The sequence below is a fragment of the Cygnus olor genome, chromosome 25 (assembly GCF_009769625.2).
Source record: "Cygnus olor isolate bCygOlo1 chromosome 25, bCygOlo1.pri.v2, whole genome shotgun sequence".
NCBI classification, from domain to species: Eukaryota; Metazoa; Chordata; class Aves; order Anseriformes; family Anatidae; genus Cygnus; species Cygnus olor.
Genome location: NC_049193.1, coordinates 2,734,171 through 2,756,547, shown reverse-complemented (window position 1 = coordinate 2,756,547; position 22,377 = coordinate 2,734,171). Strand labels below are relative to the sequence as shown.

The window sequence follows — 22,377 nt, the reverse complement described above, 5'->3', positions numbered from 1 at the left end:
TGCCTGGCCACCTAACATCCCCCAACCACGATTTATCCTGAAGTATTTTCATGTGTGCTCCAATTCCACATCCCCCCCGTGAAGAAACAATCCAGAAAGCCACCGCCGGGTCCTCCAAGTCTCCCAACGCCACAGCTGTCACATCTACCACATGTGGCAGGGGCTGGCCGGGGGACGAGGTGACATCTCGGTGCCATCGCTCCCTGAGAGTGCTTTGGGAAAGGGCGGCTCTGGAGCCTGTGGGGCACCGGGCAGGGGAACACCTCCGGCCCAGGCCCACCGGGAGATCCCGGGGAGACCACCCCAGGGAACGCCGCCACCTCACAGCCACCCCGGGCCCCGCCGTTGTCGCCCGCCCAGCCCCGGGCAGCTCGGGGGAGGGAAGGAGGGCGGGAGGCGGCGCGTAACCGGCTCTAGGGGCGCATGAGCGAGGCTCGCAGCGGGCTGGAGGGAGGCGGGCACCGGGGAACCGCTCCGCCGGGGCGGGCAGGCAGCCAAGCACCGCTCCGGGCCCGGGCTCGGGCCCGCAGCCGCAGGTAACGGTCGCCCGGCGGCAGCACCGCTCCCGGAGCGCCGCTCGGTGCCTGCTGAGGGGAGCGGGGCGGCGCCATTTTGGGGCCGGGCCGGGCTCTGACGCGGCCTCCGCTGCGCGGAGCCACCGGGGTTCCTCGGGCGAGCTCCGCCTGAGGGGAGAGGGCTCGCAGCGAGTCCGCCGGAGCGCTGCGGGAAGCGGAGACGGGGTCCCAGAGCCCGTCGCAGAGCTCGGCTTCGTGGCCGAGGAAGCGGCTCCGGAGCCGCACCGCCGCAACCCCCCCCGTGGCTGTGCGGGAGCAGCCTCGCTCCGTGCCTGGGAGCCCCGGGGAGCGATGCCGGGGCAGCCGGGCCGCCTGCCTGCCCTCGGGTTAGCGCAGAGACGCTGTGGAAGAGCCCCTGAGAGGGCTCGCCGCTTCTCTCAGCTGCCGGAGCAGTCCCTCCGTTAGCGCTGAGGCGGGCGAAGCGGCAGCTGAAAGGCTGGTTCGGTCAGCCCCTGACACGCGGTGGGCACAAAGGCAAGGTGAAGAGAAAATCCACGTCGTAGCCATCAGCTACGAGCTTCTCAGTGTGCAGGTGCCTTTCCTGGCCTCATCATCACTAGGGTGATTTCTGGGAAGATGTTAAAATGTCACTGCTTTTGGAAATGGGCTCTTTTACCGCTGTGATATATCTGGGTTGTGGAAGCTTTATGAAGGCTTTGACCAACATACCTGGGTTACAGATGATTTATGTAGGCTGTGAACTGCAGTAGGTCTATTTTCTGAGGTAATGGGGGCATGACGAAGTATATTACATCTCTGTTTAATCTCTGACCCCATGTACAGCATCCATGTGTTTAACCCTCTCCACATATCAACAGGCCTCTTCCTGGGCAAGGGAGGTGGCTCAAACATTCTGTCTGAGGAACAGGTGGGCAAGGACACACATAAAAAATGAATTGTGGTGTAGAGTAGATAATTTTAGATGAAAAGGATATGTGAGCAGATTCATACTATACGGATGGAGGGGTAGATAAATGATTTTGAGCCCCCCTTGCAAAATGTCACGTGCCCGTGGCTGAATTTAGTACCTGGAAGCCAGCACTGAGTATTGACAGGAGGATGCCAGCGATGAATTATTGAACGTGAAATACTTTTCAGTCTTCTGAATGTTCAGTCCAAGCAACTGAGTCTAACGTGGATTTTACAGAGCATGGCAAAGGCCTCTACGGGAAGCCACCATTTTGACTGCTGTGCCTAACTCATCTAAGTCTAGTGCTCTTGAGTTTGCTGTCAGGTTTTTGAGATCTTAAAACAAGTATTTTCCATATTGCCGGGTAGGATGCTGTTTGGCTAAGAGTCTGGAAAATAACTTGATTTACTTTGGTTTTGGTGCTAAGTAAGTTTGACTGCAGGAAGCATACATTCTTACAAAGGCAGAGTGGGCAATTAAAGTTCTCTTGATAATCAGAGAATGTTTCAAATATGTGTCAAATTAAATGGAGTAGTAAATGAACCAGGGGGATTGAATGAATTGTGTATACATTTCTTCTGGCATGAAGTGGCAAATAGAGGATGGAATTTGCATATTTCTTCAAAGCAATATGTAATAGAAATAGTCTTGAAAGTTAATTAAATGAATGTTCAGCCTGTGTTACACACTGGGGTATGATCCATAAATCAGAATGAAATTTCAGCTGTCTGTGAGCTCACCAGTTAGAGAACGCACATAAAAGCACAATATACATCCTTTATTGCATTCAGTAAAGAGTGAAGTATCCCTCTGTCTTTTTGTGTATGTGCTGTTACGGCTGTTTCTTTTTCTGTAAGCATGAGTTTGATTAATTTTATGAGCACGAACAAGATTTTAAATGCCAGGGAGGACACAAAATGTTCTATCTTGGACTATTGATTATAAGTGTAGATTCAATTTTGCAGTTTGAAATGAAATATTTCTGGAGTCATTTGCTCTCAAGAGAAATCCGCAATAAAAGCATCTAATGGAATTTTTTGTGCAAAGGAGTCAGCCTTATTTGTTGCAGCATCCTTAGTACCCATGACCAGGGCTGATGGAGTGACACTCCTGCTGGCTTTAATGAGTTGCATCTAATCATAGCACAGTCTGCATTGGAATGCCAGAACATATTCTCATGATGGCATCTTCCTGCATGCTCTGGCTATTCCTGGGCATATGGTGCTTATCAGTGCTTTTAGACATCCATTCTGTACTGTGCTTTTTCTTTTCTTTTTCAGAGAATTACTTAGGCTTTCTAAAAGTTGAGAATAGAATAGGGAAGCATCTGCTCTCTTCAGCATCAACTCTATCCAAGATATTGTAAAGTTATTATATAACACAGTATCTTACATTCTTGTATGTTATTGCATATGTAGAAGAATAACCAAAGGACTCTGCTTGATTCAGGTTAAACCAAATGCTTAAAAGTTGTACTAGGAGTTTACTAATTTTACATGATTTTCATTTTTCTCACATGCTCGAGCTTAGATTTTGTCTTTGCTCATTTCAGGACTGCCTCTGAATTGCAGTCCAGAAAGAAGAAACAATCGTGTTGATTTAAGTTGAACATTTGTGTCTAAGACTAAGAACAAAGCCATGCCAGTGCTTTCGGAAGACTCAGGTAACTAATCTGCATGCTTTCAACAGACTGGTGGCTGAAAACTTGGCGTATGTTTTTCACGGAGGAAATGAATTCATGTTGCAGTTAAATAAAATAGCATTAAGACAGTTCAACTAGATTTCATGGGAGTTACATGAAAGAATATACAAAGACAGTCGAGTATAAAAGGTGGAATTGGATAAAGTTATTAAGATTTCAGGAAATGCCTGGTTTCATAAGAATTCTTGAGCCCCTGAATGAGTGTGTGCTAGTAACCAGGCTCCTATGGACAAACTCGGACCTCTCAGTATAAAACAGGCTCCTATGCATGCTTGTTAAATATCAGCCCTACATTTCTGCTGCTTGCTGTGCCACCTGTTATTGTATTTTTTTAAAATCAGCCATGGTCCACCAGGAAAAAACTAATGTTTGTCTGCCTCTGTACACTGCAAAATGGGGATATTGACGGTTTAAGCACTTAGAAAACTAGCCACAAGCTTTGCTTTCAGCGCAGCACCAGGCCTTTTCTCCTCTGGTCAGACCTGACTTCCTAAAAGGTGCCTCAGAGGTAGAAATGGCAGGGTAACACTTGTAAAAAAAAAAAGTTCCTTGGGAAGCAGAGCTGGTGGCTGTGCAACAAAGGAGGTGGCTCAGTCACCTTGCGAGTCTGCTGCGATGCTGTAATAACTCAGAGTTTGTTAGAGGGCCAGCTGTTACAGGAACAAAGGGAAATTACTTAAAGGGGAAAGCTTCAAGAGTAATAGCTTTAAATAGTATATTGTAGTAGTATTTTTTGCCTTAATATATGTTGTATCTCAAGCTGTGTTTACTGCTTAAGAAGGAAGCATTAAAAATGAGCGGAGGATAAGCACAAATCTATGTGCAAACTTAATAATAACCAAGATGGTACCCAAGTAAATGTAGTTGACATTTAAGTCTGTAATAGAAGGTCCTGTGAGACATGCCATCTATAAAAGTTCTGTTCTGTCTTGAATTTAAACTTAGGTTTACATGAAACTTTGGCTCTTTTGACGTCTCAGCTAAGACCTGATTCAAATCATAAAGAGGAAATGGGATTCCTTAAGGACGTCTTCAGTGAAAAGAGTCTCAGCTACCTGATGAAGGTAAAAGCTTACCAATTTACATTTTACTTACAGGTTTGTTTATTCTCTGTTCCCTTGATTTATCAACCATTTACTTTGCAACTCTGTTCTGACCAAAGCATGTATTTATTTGAGCACAAACATGAAGAACATTGAATGAAAATCGAGAAACTTTGTTCAAACAAAACCATTTCTGCCTGGTATTGGGTGGTCATGTTGAATTGTGTAATTGGAATCAGATTGGAAGTGCCATTCCTAGGGTTTAGTTGGTAGTTAGATTGAGAACACTTCATAGGTTACTTGATGTGATTGGGTACTGCACGTGCGTTTTGGCAATAGCTAAAAAGCAGTGTGAAATGCCTTCATTTTTCTCTTACGCTGCTGAAGTCCTAACAGATCTTTTGGTTGTCTGTGAAACTAAGATTAGCAAAAAGAAAACTCAAAAACTCCTAGACAAAAAAATGGCCTCAAGAGAGAATATTTTTCTGATGCTTGTCTCAGAAAAGTTATACATAAAATCTTCCACGTATATTTAGGAAGTTTTGTATCTCTCTGTGGTAATATACTCGAGTAATCTTTTTTAGATTCATGAAAAACTCCGTCATTATGAAAGGCAGAGTCCAACTCCTGTTTTACATAGTGCAGCGGGATTAGTTGAAGATGTGAGTAAAAATTCTTGTCTTCCTTTTTTTCCCCCCTTCTTCTTTAAGCCTACTCTTCTAACAAATGAAAGCAATTGTGCTCTATGTGTAGGTAATTCTCCTCTTGCCAGATTCTCTTGGAAGTCTGTTAGAAAGTTTTACTAATAATTAATCAGAGAAAAAAAGCTTCAAAAATATCAGGTCATTATATGTCCAGTGAAGGCAGATGTAGACAGGTAGAGCAGAGGGTTGTTATTAATGGTCTTCCTAAGGGAGAGGCAGGAAGAAGCATTCAGTTCTTTTTGATGGTAGAGTATCCCACTTAGGAGTTCAGTTATAAGAACATAAATCCTTTACAGTCCGGGTTGCATTGCTGTTCACAGGGCAACCCTGTATCTTAGATTTGTTATGTGCCACGTGCCTGAAAAAAATGAAAATCATGCTACCTTTTGACAGCTTTTTTACAAGTAGTTTGTGCCTATTTCCTTCCACAGTATAGCAAAGGGCAAATTCCACCCTTTACAAAGCCAGGAGACACCACTGCCCCATCTGACCCTGCAGCATACCACCACTCCCCCCAGAAGTTTTGACACTGCTGCCTGTCAAAATTGTACAAAATAATCATCTAAATATCAGAAGAGAGAAGTTTTACACAGGACTACAGGACTTCCCTATCTAGAATTCTTCACAGGGAAAGGAAACCTCTCCTGCTTCCCCTGCTTCTACCTTCCTCCTCCCTGCCCCTTCTCTATCCTCCTACCTAAGCAGCCAAGTGCAAAAATGCTTCCATTGTTTCTCTCTTGTTTGTTTGTAAGGATTGGGACTCCAGGGTGCATTTTGGTATCCAGGCTTTGTAGGAGTACAGGGAAACTTCTGTTGTGTGATGCATGTAGATAATGCTGCCTGGTTATAGAAACAGTGTTAAACTGCTTTATCACAGCGTAAACACAAGAGTGTTGTTTCACATACCATTTGTGAATTCTGCATCGAGTGTCTAGAATTATGGACACCTTTTATTTTCAAGTTGCTCATTTTTATTTTAAAGGTAATAGAAGAATTGCAGACTGCACCAGTGAATAACGAAGAAAAAGAGCTTCTTCAGCTGTTGTCAACACCACATCTCAGGGTAAAAAAAATACACTGGAGACCTTAGTCGAATTCCTTTGCATAACTCCCAACAGTATTCTGTATAGGAAAAGTTATATTGGAGAGTCTGTAAGAGAAATCAAAAGCCTCCTACAAACTGTAGTTCTGTTCCACTGTGGTTTCCTACAGCAGGCTTTAGAATGTGAAGGGGATTGAGAAGACACAGTATTAATGCCTGGACTTACTTTATATATCGACATATACCACCATGTAATTTACATGGTGCATAAAATAATCTGTAGATTAAGATAAAATAATAGATAAGATAATCTGTAGATAAGATAATCTGTAAGAGAGTCTCTGACTTTCCTCTTTTTCTGAAGTGAATAGACACAATGAGACAAGTGCAAAGATGTGTAGACTAAATGAAAAGAGTAACTGACAGATAGGATTGAAAAGCATGGGTTGGTCAGTGAGTGAGTTCCTTTGAAAGTCCAGGAGAAGGGAAAGGAGACACTCTGTATCCTTCCACCATGTATATTAGTGCTTTGACAGCTTCTTATTTCTTTTTATTAGTGTAAAAAGAGCAGAGTTTAACACTAAATACAGGCCTTTTCAGTATTGTAGCCAGAAGACCAATAAAAAATCACTTATTTATGCTACAGGACTTCTGTGTAGGATTTCCCCAAAGATAGCTTTTTGGGGTGTGGGTTTTCTTGTATTTTTTTTTGTTTTTCAGTTTGCCATAGTGTCTGAAACATGAGAACTGGAAAGCTGTGATACTCCATTACATTACTGTTTCTTACTTTCTTTAAACAGGCAATGCTTGTAGTACATGACACTGTAGCACAAAAGAACTTTGACCCAGTCCTTCCACCGCTTCCCGATAACTTTGACGATGATTTTGATGAAGAATCAGTGAAAATTGTTCGGCTAGTGAAAAATAAAGAACCCTTGGTACGTTTAAGATAATCCACGTCTAGTCATAAAATTCTGTAGTGCTAAAGAGTTATTGTAAGTACAGAGGAGGTAGGTGAAAGAGTCTGAAAAAAATTAGTGTTCTGAAGCTAGTAAAATAGCACGAGAAGAAAACTTTGGTAAACACACCTTCACAATTTTGTATGAGATACTTTATAGATATGTGTTCGTACCTTAACTTTGCAGGGAATACCTTAACTTTGCAGGGAATATGACCTCTGAGGAAGCAGTATATGTTGAAGTAATTATGCTTATTATACATATTAATTATTTTATTTTTGTAGCTAACGTAAAATGAATACCTTCATTTACATGAATGTCAGTGATGTGTGGTAGGAGTATGTTTGATAGCTATACGTAAACAGAATATTGATATAATATTAATTTATACAAATGGAAGTGGAAGAATTGATTTCCTAAGAGAAAATAATTGCACTGGGGAAGAGATCTGCTAAAGTGCTTTTTGAAACTGTACATGACAGTAGGTAGTAGAAGAAAGCAGGGACTCGATTCCTGATTAAAGATTTATATTGCCAGCAGAGCTTGGAAAAACAAATGAAAAAACCCCTAATACTTGGCTTTGCTTGCTTTTATGCTTAAAAGGGATGGCTCTATTGTATAAAGATTCAGAAGACACATAGAGAAAGCTCATTGCAAGGTATTGCTTTGCACACTTGAGTGACTGATCATGACTATAATGTGTAGGTGTGTGGTAAACACTGAGCATAGTGGTCAGAAAAAGAGGGTGCACACATCTTCCTGCAATCATTTGAGATGGGCACTAGCAAAAATTGAATAGTGGTGAAAATTATCAAGGAGGAAGACAAAATCTATAATGGAAATGAATTCCAATTTAGAAGACGTACTAGCTTACACGTTATTTTGTTGCTTAGTGTATCGTAAGGAAATTTCTTATGATGGTTTCTTTTTTTGGGGGGGTTATGTTTTATTTCAGGGAGCTACCATCAGAAGAGATGAGCATACAGGGGCTGTGATTGTAGCAAGGATCATGAGAGGTGGTGCAGCTGATCGCAGTGGTAAATTTCTGAAGAAAGGGGGATTTAAAATAGCATTTGTAAACTGTTTAAAAATTCCTAGAATTATGCACACACACATGCACTATATACACATACCTAGAGCAGTAACTTCTAGCTAAATCTGATGGTGTTTATTTAAATATATGTAGACTATTTTGTTAAAAAGATGCAACTTGCCTAACTCTCCGTAGGCAACTGTTAGATGTCAAGTCTGAACTACTATGTGGGCTCTCTGTGTAGTCAGTGGAGAGAGATGGACATTGCTGGAGAATGAATCATCCCAACAAGCCTTGGAATGGGTTTCCACTGCTGGAATTGCCTTTCTTTCCCATTGACTGTAAGGGGAGCCTACGTGGTAAGCTCACTTGACAACTGAATTTCAGGTGTCTAATGGCGGGAGAGGCTTCCCTGCATAGGCTTCAGCATGCTTTCAGATTCTACAGGGTTAATTCATGCAAAGTTTGACCTTTTGTTTTCTAGAAGGTGCTCATCCAGACTTTATTAAATTAAACTGAATTGGCCTTATATGTGATTTATAGAATCCAAGCCTCATGCACTTCTTTAATACACAGGTAATACAATCCCTAAATTAATGAATTACTGTGATGAAAAAATATTAGCTAATTACAGCGTTTTTCTTGACTGTTACCATTTCTCGTATTAGCATAATCTGATAAATGTAATGTGAAATGACTAGAGTGTGTGCTTAGCATTTCCGTATTTCATCAGTAATCTATTATTTTAATTAGATACATTTTTGTCTAAAAGAGCCACTAGGAAAAATGCCAACAGAGATGGGAGAGGTAGGTTTAAGCCTTAGAAGAAAGGGAAGAAAAGAGATATGTTTTTTTTACTTTTAATCTTACATCTTGGTATGCTTGGTGTTTTCAATGTATCATGAGTTGTTTTCTGTTTGCTTTTGTGACAAAGTCTTATAAGTCACTAAGTAGTAGTTATACTGTATACAAATGCAATATTTCTTACTTTCCTGGGTAAACAAACCTAAAACTCATAAGGGCCTTTTCATGGCTTGTGTGTTTTTGTTTTTTTTTAAAAAAAAGTCCAACAGTCTTTCAGGGACCATGTGGTGTTGATTTGTCAGTTGACAGCCATGTTATTCCTGCCTTTGTAGTCGGCAGCTTGTCTCCTAACCTTACAGGATGTGATCATTCTTAGGAAACTATTCCTGTTTTGCGTTCTTAGTGCTGATCCAAATATAAAGACAGTGATTTTTCCAAAGTGTCTCGCCACATGTGCTCTGACTCCACATTGGTCTCATATGTGACCGTGGTGTGTCAAAAAAAATGCCATGTGGATGAAGAGCACATTGCCAACAGAAGCACTTGGCAGTAGTAGGAAATCCACTAAGCTGAGGGGGGGAAGAAAGGGAGTTACGTGCTATTAACATAGGTCAGACATCAGAGGAGTGGTGCTTTCCAGTCTGTAGACTTACTTTAATTTATTTGTCTTGTCAGGTCTTGTCCATGTTGGAGATGAACTGAGAGAAGTCAATGGTATTGCTGTGCTTCACAAACGACCAGAAGAAATAAGTCAGATTTTGGTCTGCACTGATTTTTGTTTCAAGATCTTTTCTATTGGGTGATCTAGTAAATACAATAGATGATGAGATATAACCATGAGTTTAAGATGTATGTATAGAGCTAAAAGATGGAATCCCTGCTTGTCTTTGCAATAAGAGTTGTTCTTCTCACCGTGGATTATTTAGTCCTCTTCTTTTGACTTCAGAAACTTCCATGGAACTGAATCGGTACCAAGTAAGATACAAATATAAAGTTACATGTTGCTTTGTCAAGAAAGTCCCCTTCATGCTTTGTTTATGACAAGCAAATTGCAAATTAAAAGTGTGTTCCTAATACAGAAGCAGTTTATTCATAATATGGTATGTTGGGAACCAGAAGGAAGTCAGCTGTGTGTCCGTTACAGCTGTCAGTCTGTTCCGTATTACCAGATTTCTTGAGGCATTGCCAAATTTGTGCGTCAAGCTTCTCTAACCCACAAATACTGATAGCTCTTTCTAAACCTCCACATCTGTGGTCAGCCTGTTGTGTTGCAGAAAGTGTCATAGCTCTTACTCGTCTCTGACTCCCCTCTTGCGGCTTGGCTCCCCCTTGTCTTGGTGTCGAGTGGGGTTAGTGACGCAGTAAGAAGAAAAGCAGCCCTTAGAGACACAAGTATCTGGCATCAGTTCCATCACCTGATTTTAATTTTGATCCAAATTATACTGAATATGGAGAATGACCCCTTTCAAATTAGGGGAGGGAAATCAAACCCATCCTGTGCCATACTGTATAAAGTTTATTTGTGGGGACCCTGGGATGGTATTCATCTGTCATGTTTTAAATGCCTGCATTGTAATTGTTTCCTTTTCATGGTTTATTTCTGAGGAAGAACCACAAATGTTTATCCAAGCTGATTGTATAGCTTTTTAATCTGTACAGAACAACAGGCTTCTCTGGGACACAGTTCATCTCGTACAAAGGAATGTATCTAAAAATAGATTAGATAAACCTATTGTAAATTTCCAAGCACCTAGAAGCACTTTTAAATTTACTGTAGCAAATAAGTGAAATTTGTTAGCAAAAATGCTTAGAAAGAATGTAGATGTCTATATTTGCACCCTAACCAGTTAGCAAGAAGAGCTGCTATCTGGGAAAACAACAATATTTTTAAATGGAGCACGTCAAAAATGTTTAGGCTGCAAAAACTTAAGTTAGTATCAAACTTAAAGCCACAGAAGTTTTTCATGACGTATGAACTGTAATCCAGAAATTAATTTGGTTGCTGAAAGGAAATAAGGGAATTTTAATGCACGTTTTACTGCGTTCTAGCTAAGGAGTTACTGTTGGTGTGTGTCTCCAATAGGGAAGACGCTGTTTTGGAAGATTCATGGAACATCGTGATAGTCTCTGTAATGAAGTTAAATAGTGGGTTAGCTTTGCCTGTTAAAGTTTTGAGAAGAATAGAAAGGCACTTACTCCTAAATTGGAAATTGAATGGTTTGCATTGTGTCCTTATTGTGCTTTCAAAGTTTTTTGTTTTTTTTTTAAATGTTTCTCATTTTCTCAGGCTCAGTCTCAGGGATCAATAACATTAAAAATAATTCCAGCCGTCAAAGAAGAAGACCGTCTAAAAGACAGCAAGGTACGCAACTTGATGAAATACTGAAGCACAGTTTTCATACTTGCATTTACAGGGATGCTAGTATTTTCTAAGATTCCTGCCGATTCAGTGAGGGGCAGCACAGAATTAGACCCATAATCTAACTAAAAAGATAGTAGGGCACTTTCTTGACGTAAAAGATAGTGCCAGCTTATTCGGTATAATTACTTAGATGACTTCTGTCTTCGTTATCTTGGCACATGCTCATTCATAGCATTTCTGAAATCTACCCTCTTGGTTTGGTTCACGTAATTAAAGCCACAGTTCACGCCAGTCTCCTCTTACCACATCCACTCTTATCTGTCTGTTATCTCTGGGCATTTTGCCACTCACTTGAGTTAAAACAGATCTACCCATGAGCAGAGCTGCATTCATCATCTGACCACGTTAGGCCACTGCAAACTTCAGCACACCTCTCTGAGTGCTTCATTTGGCCTCCTTGATCAGCAACGACGTACTGTTCAACTCGTCCCTTCCAGGATTCCTCTGTCAACCTCTGTTGCTGCTTCCCTGCTCTCAGTTGATGATTTTTTCCTTGAAGTGTCTCAAATTACTTTTAAAAGTGGTTCTGCTTTGATGTGTTAAGTAGTGGCAAGATGCAAATCAAAAGATGAATAGTAGATTTTGATGCATTAAGGGAACGTTCTAAAGACAGCCTTTATAATAAGGCTGCTTTGCCTTGAATCCCTCTTTACTGTTTTCTCTCTCCCCTTAATTTTTTCCTGTTTGTTGCATTTTGTACTTATGTAGACTGTGAAATGTGCTTACTTGGGACTTGGACTCTTGAGTCTCATGTTCCACAGTGCCAATACATAATGACTGGGTAGATGCTTGAAAGTTAGTTTATTTTTTTGCATAGGCGGGTAAGTCAAAATACAGGTGCAGCTTGCTAGGATTCAATATTTTTGAGTAGCACAAGGCATAAAGGAGAGGTTGAGAGCATATAGTTTTCTAGTTAAGGATGTGCTAGGAGAGTGCCTTCTAACAGTAGTTCGAAATTCCAAATAGGCCAAGAAGAAAGGATATGTTACTTTCTTTTGAAGGTGTTTATGAGGGCCCTTTTCTGCTATAATCCCAAAGAAGACAGAGCCATCCCCTGCCAAGAGGCTGGTCTGCCGTTTAAGAGACGACACATCCTAGAAGTTGTAAGCCAAGATGATCCTACGTGGTGGCAAGCAAAACGTGTTGGAGACACCAACCTCAGAGCAGGCTTGATCCCCTCAAAGCAGTTCCAAGAAAGGTTTGTCAGTGAACATTACAAGCTTTTTTTTTTTTGCCTTATTTTTCTTTAACTAACCATATGGTGTCACACATTTTTATGTTGCTTTTGTTCACAGGAAATGAAGGGCAGGATCATTCTAGGGTGAATAGCAGATGCTTAGAGGAAAGTGCTAGAAGGCTCCATCTTCTCCAATTATATAATAAACTTCCTAGCTTTTTTTTTTGATAGTTTGTAACTGCTTTGTAGCATGAGGACAGAAGCACTTGCTAAACAAACATGTTAGAAATGAAACGTGGAATATCAGTCTCTTGAGCCTCTTGCCTAATAGAGACACTGTATTTTGCAAACTTGTACTTCCATAGTATGAGGAAATACTGATTTATTCTAACAATTCTGAATTTATGCATTAAATTGTTTTTGTTTGTTTGTTTTTATTTTAAAAAAAAGATTGTATCTGGTATTTCATCTGGCTCCTAAGAGTGTCTTTAGCTTAGACCCAGATATCATCTGCAGCTAGAAGCGTTCTCTGTTTTCACAGCAACTTTCACATGTAACTTCTAAAGAAATAACATACCCAATGTCTTATATTTACAGTAGTAGGGGATTTACAGATTTAAGAAGGAATCTGATTTTGGCCTCTGGTCTTATTATGTGATTCTTACTCCAAATTGCTGGTTTTATCTTCTCTGGACTGTACATGTTGAATCAGAGACATTTTTTTTTTTCCAAGAAGTGCCATTTTGTTCTTTATTTTCAGTGCTATATGTATAACATATAAGCTCTTTATAATTCTGAACTTAAATGGCTAAATTGTAATTATTTTCTATTTAGACGACTGACTTACAGAAGAACTATAGGCACTCAGCAGAATCCCAAAATTGTGAAGAAGCCATTATGTAAGTCTGTTCTGTTCCTTAAGTGATGTCTTAGTTGATGCTGACTTGGCAGTAATTTTTTCTGATTTCAATGATGATGTTTTTGAATATGTTTTGTGTAATCTGTCACTGATTGATTTGCATGAATATAAGCTGCCACATGGGAGGATTTAGATTTGAGCTTTATTCAGTGCTGCTGGTGCCTGGTGTTTTAAAAAATGGTCATGGCTGACTGTCTCTTTCTGCTCTAGAACATGAGTCTGTAAACGTTTTTTTAAGTGCTGTAAAATTTGTTAGTGTTCACATCTTTCCACAGTTTGAAACTTGAAAGCTGCAAAAATAACCCAGTGCACACTTAAAATTCATACGTTAGTACGTGAAATGACTGAGCTCGTATGAAAATAAACTGGGGCTTTAAGGAGGATAAAAACCATTTGAACTGTCAATCCCATCTGCGTTTCAGGCTACAGGAAGAGTTCAGCTTTACTGGTCCATTTCTTAGCGTTACAGAGATGGTCTTAGGCTTTAAAAGGATTCTTGTTTACAGCTCTGAAGCCTCTGTCAGTGAATTATTCACACAAAACCTGCCACTTGTGATGAAATTGATAGTGATGAAAGGCAGGAAGCATTCTGTATTATCCCAGAATACAATGTTACTGTTGCTCTTCAGCCCAGCTATTACTGATACCTGGGAGAGCCATGTGATTGTGTGAAACCCAACTTCGTGCTAGGAGTGCCACCCTCACGTAGATTAGGAATCTGGAAAGTGTCCCTCTTCAATGACAGAAGCCAGCTTCTGACCCATGATGCTGGTATATCTCTTGAAGAAATACTCTTATGCTAGGATGCTGAGTGAAGATGCTCAACCTAATGATAACATAGCATTTTTCATTCGATTGAGGCTTTTCAGTATTAGTTTCCATTACATTCAATGTTAGGAGGCATGTAATGAGGATTGTTACTTAGGCAGACATTTTTGAGACAGTTAAGCAGGTAAATGGTTTTAATACTAAATTATTTTTTTTACTGCTAAATTTTAGCATAAGGGTCTTTGATCAATTGGTAAGGATATATTACTGCATGTTTTTTTTTTTTTTTGAGATATAAAAACCTGATAAACAAATCAGACCAGAAAAACCTTCCTTACCATGCCCTCTAATTCTACACAATTATATGTCAGTCTTTTAATCATATCAACTCTATCTTTCATGCTAACTGCAGATGATCAGTCTTCTGATAAAGGTGGGTACTCTCCTAACTCATTTTCTCTCTGAATGTAAACAAGCAATTCATTTTCCAAAATGTTTGGTAAACCCCCAAGCAAAGGGAGTAGTAGATATAGCTTGTTTGTACAGCGGTTTCTTTCTTACATGTTACTTAAACTAATTTAATTTGGATTGCTTTAGGTAATCCAAAGCTGGTTGTCCTCATTTGGGAATTATGAGTACTCAGTATTGATCTTAGGATTTCAGTATAGTGTTTTGCAGCTAAGTATCATGCTTTCATTTTTCATAATTTAGGGGCCTTGGAGGTAGTAGGGTTGGGAGGCATTATTATTATATTTTTTTAACCTAAACATGCATATTATTATTATTATTTTTTGTGTTGGCATGTGTATGATAAAAAGCATGGTATCTTTGCCATTTGAGTAAAGAATAACTCAACAGTGGTAATTTAACGTAATCAAAATGAAGACATTTAGAGAAGTTATTTTGGTCATCTCTGATTACCCTTCTTCAAGTCCAAGTATCTTTGAAAAAGTCAGAAGCAGCAATGTAATCGTATCCATGTATAAATTCGTTCATTAAAATAGAGCTGTGTTTGTGGAATCTTCTTGTTCTACTTAGCCTGAAAAATACACTTTTTAACAGCAGCACTGATCAAACATAATAAAAGCTGAAGGGTATAAATTCTGGAGACCATAAATACCGAGACATACAATAGTATTGTGCAATATTGACATAGAGGTTGTTGTTGTTGTTTTTAATAGAAAATACTAGGTAAGGCAAATACTTTTGTGTGTGTGTGGGTGTCATTCATATTTGTGTTAAAAAACAGTGTATGCATATAATGCCGGATATAAAATTTTTCCGTTCCTCACCAACCAGCCAGATGCATACAGAATGCACTGTTTAATATATCTCCTTCCTCTTCTTTCTCCCTCCTCTTCCCTGTGCCCTCCCCACCTTCTTTTGTTGCAGAGGACTGTGACTGTGAAGGATATTTCAATGGACATTACATAGGTGAGAAACCAAAATCCCCTTCCTCTTCTGTGTAAGAAAAAAACCCAAACAATTAAAAAGAAAAATTAGTTAATTCTACATACATAAACATTTCATAAACTAGATTATTTTTGTGTGAAGGTGCTTGGTTTTCTACCTGATACACAGATTTGTCACGGATGAGATTAGCATACGTGCAGTGATTTGATCTTAAAAAAAAACCTGTGAGACTAACTCGTATTCAAAGACAGTAGCTACTAACTGAACAAGCTAGGAAGTTTAGATACATGAAGACATGGTTTTAGTGTTTCTTATGTTTTTTCCTCTCCAGCTGGCTTACGCAGGAGCTTTAGATTAAGTCGTAAAGAGAAGGAGAACAACCTGAATGACACAAAGCAAGCAGATCAGGCAGATGCAGCAGAGTTCCTAACGTACGAAGAAGTCACAAAATACCAGCAGCAGCCTGGCGATCAACGGAGGCTAGTTGTTTTGATTGGTAAGATACAGAATTGGTTCAAATTTTTAATATACCTCCTTCTTCCCATTTTTACGCCTACTCCAAGAGATTTTAATTTTTTATAATTTTTTTAAGATATCTATTTTTGAGTCAGTATTTGTTATCGCCTCTTAAGTGACAATCCTTTAAAACACAAAACAAACAAAAAAACCTCACCAAATCCTTCAAGAAATAATGACACAAGACTGTTTGTAATTTTTCTGATTCACTTCCAGTGTTGGGGTCTGCTTCTCACTCAAACATGCAAACTTACGCTGTCAGAACAATGATGAAGAGGTGGATGTTAGAGAGAATTACCTATCAAAATTTTCCATGTAATTGTAATTCAGTGTGCTTAACAGCTCTTTGCTTAGCCAGTTTCCTGAAGAAAATCAAGCGTATCACATAACACTGACTGCTAGTACTACAGATTTTCTGATTTACCGCCTAACAAATGTTTGTCCAAAAGCTGTCAAGGATTCAATTTGTTCCTGATAATATTCTTCAAAGTAAAATGTGGCAGGTCATGATGCCTCTCATGGACAAGTTTCTTCAAGAACACTCCTGTATTAGATTGTTTGTGTAAAACAGAATTTATTCTTTTTACGGTATTTCATTCCCCACAAAAATCTATAAGTCATTTCTATTTTATTAGGTTGCTTGGGGGCCAAATTAAACGAGCTCAAGCAGAAGGTTGTGTCAGAGAACCCACAGGAGTATGGTGTTGCAGTTCCACGTGAGTAAAATTTACTGACGTTTGTGTGTTGCCACTTTATCCCATAAATTCTGTTTAATAGTGTAGAGCTCGTTGCATTGATGAATGGTAATTTGTATTTCAATTGTTGATTATACGCATGTTTCATAAGTAGTTGAAATTATTTCCTCATTGTAATAAACCATGCTTGCCTTTAATAGCTGAGCAGATGACTATATAACTCGATGCATATGCAGTCTGGAATTTTGTCAACTCAGTTGTTTTCTTAACTGTGTTTTTCCAAATGAATAGATTGCATTTTTCTCAAGGCACATTAAAAAAAAAAAAAGAGAGAAATTGAATACAGAAACTAAAAATAAGATTGTAAGCTGCAAAAAAGCAACTTATGTGGAAAAGCTAATATCTTAAGATTCAGCCAAAACGATGCAGTATTCAGTATATTTGTTTAAAAGAGGATGATTTTTCTTCAAAATATAATAAACTACATTTAAAGAGAATAAAATAGAGCAATTAATATGTGCACAGGAAAAAAAGTCAAAACTTCTACAAGGTTTTGAATTGTTTATTACTGTATCTAGTCTGTTCATACAAGCCAGTTGCAGTGATAGAGGAACAAGATGCTGTTGAAATCAAAAAAAATGACATTAAGGGCATTGTTGATAAAGGACTGTTAGGCAGGTGTTCAATCAGCTAGCAGTAGAACTTGCATGAGTAATTTTTACTTGAATCTAAATGTGCACGCAGAAAAGACCAGACATTACTTCCATGCCAGGTATAGATTTCTAGAATGATCACCAAAGCTTCTCCTACATTCATAACAAATATTAAATGAAACAATGTTGAAAGCAAGGGATGTACATAATTGTGTAAGTTTCAATGGAGTGTGGGAATGGTGCTGACAGTAAAAGAAGCATTCTGAGCCTGCTGCTGACAGATCAAGCTGCTCTTCTCCTGCATTAGCAGGGAATCAACTGAGCTGTAGCAGGAAGGCTTAAAGGAAACAGTTCAATTGGAAGAACGTCAGGGAAAGGTAGAGATGAAATAATAAAGGTAAAGCAAAAGTGGTCTACCTATAATGATTTTCTACTAAATGTATCATTCTTGGTCTACAAACTAGTAATATTACAGTTTTGGTCTTAATATAAATTCAAGGAATGTAAATGGGTAGGAAAATCTGACTTGTCTCCTGTGTTTCGCTTCCTCTCTCTTCTAGATACAACCAGGTCAAAGAAAAGTCATGAGAAGGAGGGGGTAGAATACAATTTTGTCTCTAAGCAATCATTTGAGACAGATGTGCAGCAGAACAAGTGAGTTAATTTTAAAATACTGACATAATTAGCAGTATTTTAAAAACATGTTCAATTACATTTCATGTAATACGAATACCAAAATCAGGTGCAAAATTGGAGAAGCTGTTTGAGAACAGTTCCACTTTCCAGTAAAGGTTTTTACTCGGTTTGGACTGTTAGTGTGAACCCAGAAATCTAGTAAGAGACGATTTAGAAGCAACATAGGAGTGGTAGGAAGACCAAAAGTTAGAATTTAAGCCTGCGTATTATAAGTAATATGATTGGTCAGAACTGAATCTAGTGAAAGTAACAGATAAATAGTTGGTCCTACTTTATCCTCTGTTTAATGTGAAGGATAACATTGAGGAATTTTATCTGTAATTCCACTTTAAAGTGAGTTGTAGACTAAATCTGTGCATGTAAAGGACTTTCTGGAAGATGAATTATGTTTCCTAGAAATGCAGATTTTGGCTAGTATCCCAGAAGAATCTAAGTCCATTTCCTTGCTGGCCTTGCTCTATTTAATGTGAGAAACAACTTTCTTCTGTTTGGCTTGAACATCAGTCAACTGAATTAATGCAGCTTCTTCCCCTGCTGTCAGTAGTGCTGATTCACTATTAGTGACATGTGAAGAAGACACTTGCTACTAAGCAACCAGAAGGAAAAAAATAATTGGAAAAAGAAATGCTTTTTTTCTTGACTTCCCTCCTCCTCTGTATTTGACTACTGTGACTTTGGGAAACAACTATCAAATGATGAAAGTTAAATATTCTTTCTGGACTGTATTTAAAAAAAATAAATTAACTTTTTAGATTTGTGGAACATGGAGAATACAAAGAAAATCTGTATGGCACAAGTCTTGAGGCAATCCGGTCTGTGATGGCCAAAAAGAAGGTTTGTTTGGTGGATGTGGTACCTGAAGTAAGTTCTGCAGTTTATTTTAAGGAAAGCAAATATTTCTTACTAGGCTGTCAGCCTAAGTAACGAATGTTGTTCACTGTGGCTACTTGCTCTGCAGAGAGCAATGATGATCTTGGAGTGTGTGTTTCTGACAGGTGGCCTGGCTGCTAGCTGAGCAGAATAGGGCTCTTCAGAAAGCAAGGAACTGTGTACAGTTACTAGATGTCTAGATGATACAGCTCACTGTGGGGTTTTATCTTGCTGTAGGAGAAGTGCACATTTCTGTACTAGCCTGCTGAAGTCCCAGTCCATGTTTACAGCATGGATGATTTTTTTTCTATTCTTGTTCCTTCTTATTACTACTGAAACACTGCTAGAGTTGTAACCAGTATACATACCAAGGTATAGCATGCTAATCTGTCTTTGAAATTTTGATACGGATCCTGCAACAAGTCAGGAAAAGACTTCTAATAGTACCTCAGATAAATTCCAGGTTTAAAATAAGTGTTTGGCCTGTTACAAGAAGCAAACGGTAACTTGTCTGTCAAACCAATTTTTTGTCCTTTTCTCAATGTTTATGGCTATGTCTTTGTTTCGGGAATTGCAGAGCAAAGCAAGGTGTCTGTGCAGTTAGACCGTGCTCCAGGAAGCATACATATTCTTTTAATACCTTACACGGCACTGACATTAATTTTTCTCTTGAAGAGCAAGAGGTTATAGTGGTCAGACGTATACTGCCCAGGACTTAACGTCACAGTGTGTACAAGTGAAATTGTTGAACCCAGCTTGAGCAGATCATTGGCATTCTATGCAGCAATAAATACAATATGGATTGACAAAAAATATCTGTTCACAGGCAGTGAAACACTTGAGGACTGCTGAATTTAAGCCTTATGTTATCTTCGTGAAGCCTCTCATTCCAGAAAAGAAAAAAAAATGTCCTCAAATCTCCAGTGTCAGAAGAAATCTCAACGCCCTTCGTAAGTATTCTAACTTTACCTTTCAAATATGAAAGAGGTATTTGGGCTATTGTATGGAAGAGCACCTCTTCCATGACAGTGAGCGTCATAGTTAGGCACGAAGTGGGTCCTATGGACATCCAGCACTTTAAAATGAGGTTTTGGACTCCCCTAAAACTTGACTATATAAGTAATGAGAGCACATAAATTAATAAGAGCACATCTTACATGTGGAGCTGTGTATATCACTGAAGGGCGCAGCCTGGGAAGATGCTACTGAATTCAGATAAACTACTTTTCAACTGTAGAAGAGTACAATTTCCAGATGTTAGGTTAGGCAGCACTTCTGATTTTGTAAAATGTTGTGTTAGTGTCTTACTTCCCTCTTGTAACATGTTTCTTCCCCCTCCCTAACATGTCTTGAATTTTTGAAACAGCCTGCCAAATTCCAGCTGTGGCATGTCTCCATAATCTCAGTTGTAAGATTTTACATACCCTTTCCTAGTGGTAGCAGCTCATTTGATTTCTTTCAAAGTAATGATTTAGTGTGCTCGTACACTTAAAATGCTTATAATTAATTAAAGAAGCTTACTGAAAATTTTGTATTATCTTTTTGTGTTGATCAGCAGGATGAAGAACAGCAGGAAATTATTAATTCAGCAGCATTCATTGAAGAGCACTATGGCCATTTGATTGACACTATACTGGTGAAAGAAGATGTCCAGAGTGCATGTAATCAGCTTAAAACTGTGTTAGAGAAGCTAAACAAGGATTCCTTTTGGGTGCCAGTCAACTGGGTTAGGTCATAGCTTGCTATCATCTGTTTAAAGGAAAAATTGTATAAAAAGTATCTTGTAAATATATATGGATTAGAGAAGGGAAATATGTCAGATTTGGTTCAAAACGGCTATTCTATCTAGAAAGTCATACATAAAGACTGTGGAAAAAAATGAAAGTCAGAAGCTGACACTGCCTTCTTGAATTGGAATCCTGAGTAGCAGCTGTCATTTAAAAGTGCGTACTCAGCCTAAACAGATGAGTAAAATGGACTGAAGTAACTTTTAGACTGTAAATACTGCATTTTGTAAGGTAAAAATTCACGGAGGGTCCCATGCTTCCAGAGCATTTAAGCATTGCCAGGTCATTAACCAGCTGGAAGTTTCAGTCTTTGGTGATGCTTTGTGTGGCAAGGTACATCTGAACAAGGTACTTTTTCCAGGAACAAATCTGCCTACAGAACAAGCTACTTCAGGTAGGTGGAAGGAATATTCTTTGGAGAGTGCTTATACCCTGTCAGTTACTTAAAAGTTCAGCTGGCTTCCTTGCACTTAAGATCACTGGTTGCAAATCCTTTCCAATCAGGCAAAAAACCTAGATCACCTATGTAAATTGTATATGTGTTAGCGGCTGAGAAATGGGGTGGTTTTGTTGTTGTGGGTTGTTTTGTTTGTTTGTTTGTTTTTAAGCCCAGCCTACACTTCCCAGTGCTTCTGGCTGTCTTGCAGAGTTAGTACTTAGTATGCTCGTCCATGGCTTATGCCCATTTTTCCCAATCTCTTCCTAATGACACAGGACAAATGTTAAGCAACCTGTAAATATACCTTTGTGACTAATCGATCTCATAAACCAGAGACATTTCTTTAGTCTACATTAAAATTGCATAACGATGTAAAATAGGACTTTAAGAAGCTTATTTTCTACAAGGTATCTTTGCAAATGCCACCTACTTGGGTACCACATGGACAGCAACATAGCAGCTCTAAAAAGGCTGCTCAAAGGAGGAGGCCGAAGTACCAAGCAGGTGAGCTACAGCACTGAATAATTATTCTTCCAGCACTTATGAATACCTTTGTTTGAAATCAAGTAAAGGCTTCCAGAGCATGTGGTTGTCAACATCAAGTCCTAAGAGGAAATCTTAACTGTTAGAGGGCTTTGCAGGTGTTTTAGGAGATAGGAATATGAAACCTGTATAGGTTTTTTTTAGGTGGGCAACACTAAGAAAACACAGCAAGATTATTCTGGAAGTGTCTATACCTTTTAATTATTTGATGAATTTGTGGGTATTGTGCAGGTGTGTGTTAGCTGAAACTTGTTCCTGTTTTCTACTGCCTATTGAGTTCTGATCTTTCCTATGTACTGTGCCCTTTAACACCACCTTCTGGTGCACCAGTCTTATTCTTTTAATCTTAACAGTATGATGTTATTCTTGTTTCAGTGCAATCAGCAAAATTAACAACATTGCTTATTAAAAACACATTTCTTACATACCATTGTCACTGAATCTACATTAACTCCAGCCCAGAAAAGTTGTGCATCCATCTCCAAACCTGTGTGCCCTGGCAACTTCTCTCTATCATCCTGCAAGGATAGTGCTTTTCACAGTCTGGTAGATCTGTTCTGTCTTGTCAGAGTAGATATGCTGCCAGACCTGTGGCCTCTCGCCAAATGCACAAGGATTCCTTCACACACGGGTGGCCCATCAGCTCTGCCAGTAAGTTGCTACAGTCTTGGCCCAGCACAGCCACCAAAGATAATGTGATGTATTAG

General features: G+C 39.2%; 1 protein-coding gene across 1 annotated transcript; it reads left to right on the top strand.

The window, feature by feature from the left end:
• Positions 1-399: 399 nt before the first annotated feature.
• On the top strand, positions 400-22,095 carry MPP3 (membrane palmitoylated protein 3). Its single transcript, XM_040536735.1, is given in 20 exon segments — positions 400-536; positions 3,038-3,148; positions 4,133-4,251; positions 4,815-4,892; positions 5,917-5,997; positions 6,777-6,914; positions 7,891-7,972; positions 9,448-9,533; positions 11,060-11,134; positions 12,196-12,392; positions 13,206-13,270; positions 14,471-14,491; positions 15,451-15,492; positions 15,803-15,967; positions 16,623-16,703; positions 17,896-17,989; positions 18,784-18,892; positions 19,728-19,817; positions 19,819-19,851; positions 20,460-22,095. Coding segments are annotated over 19 exon segments (1,761 nt in total). The 5' UTR covers positions 400-536; positions 3,038-3,123; the 3' UTR covers positions 20,640-22,095.
• Positions 22,096-22,377: the final 282 nt, after the last annotated feature.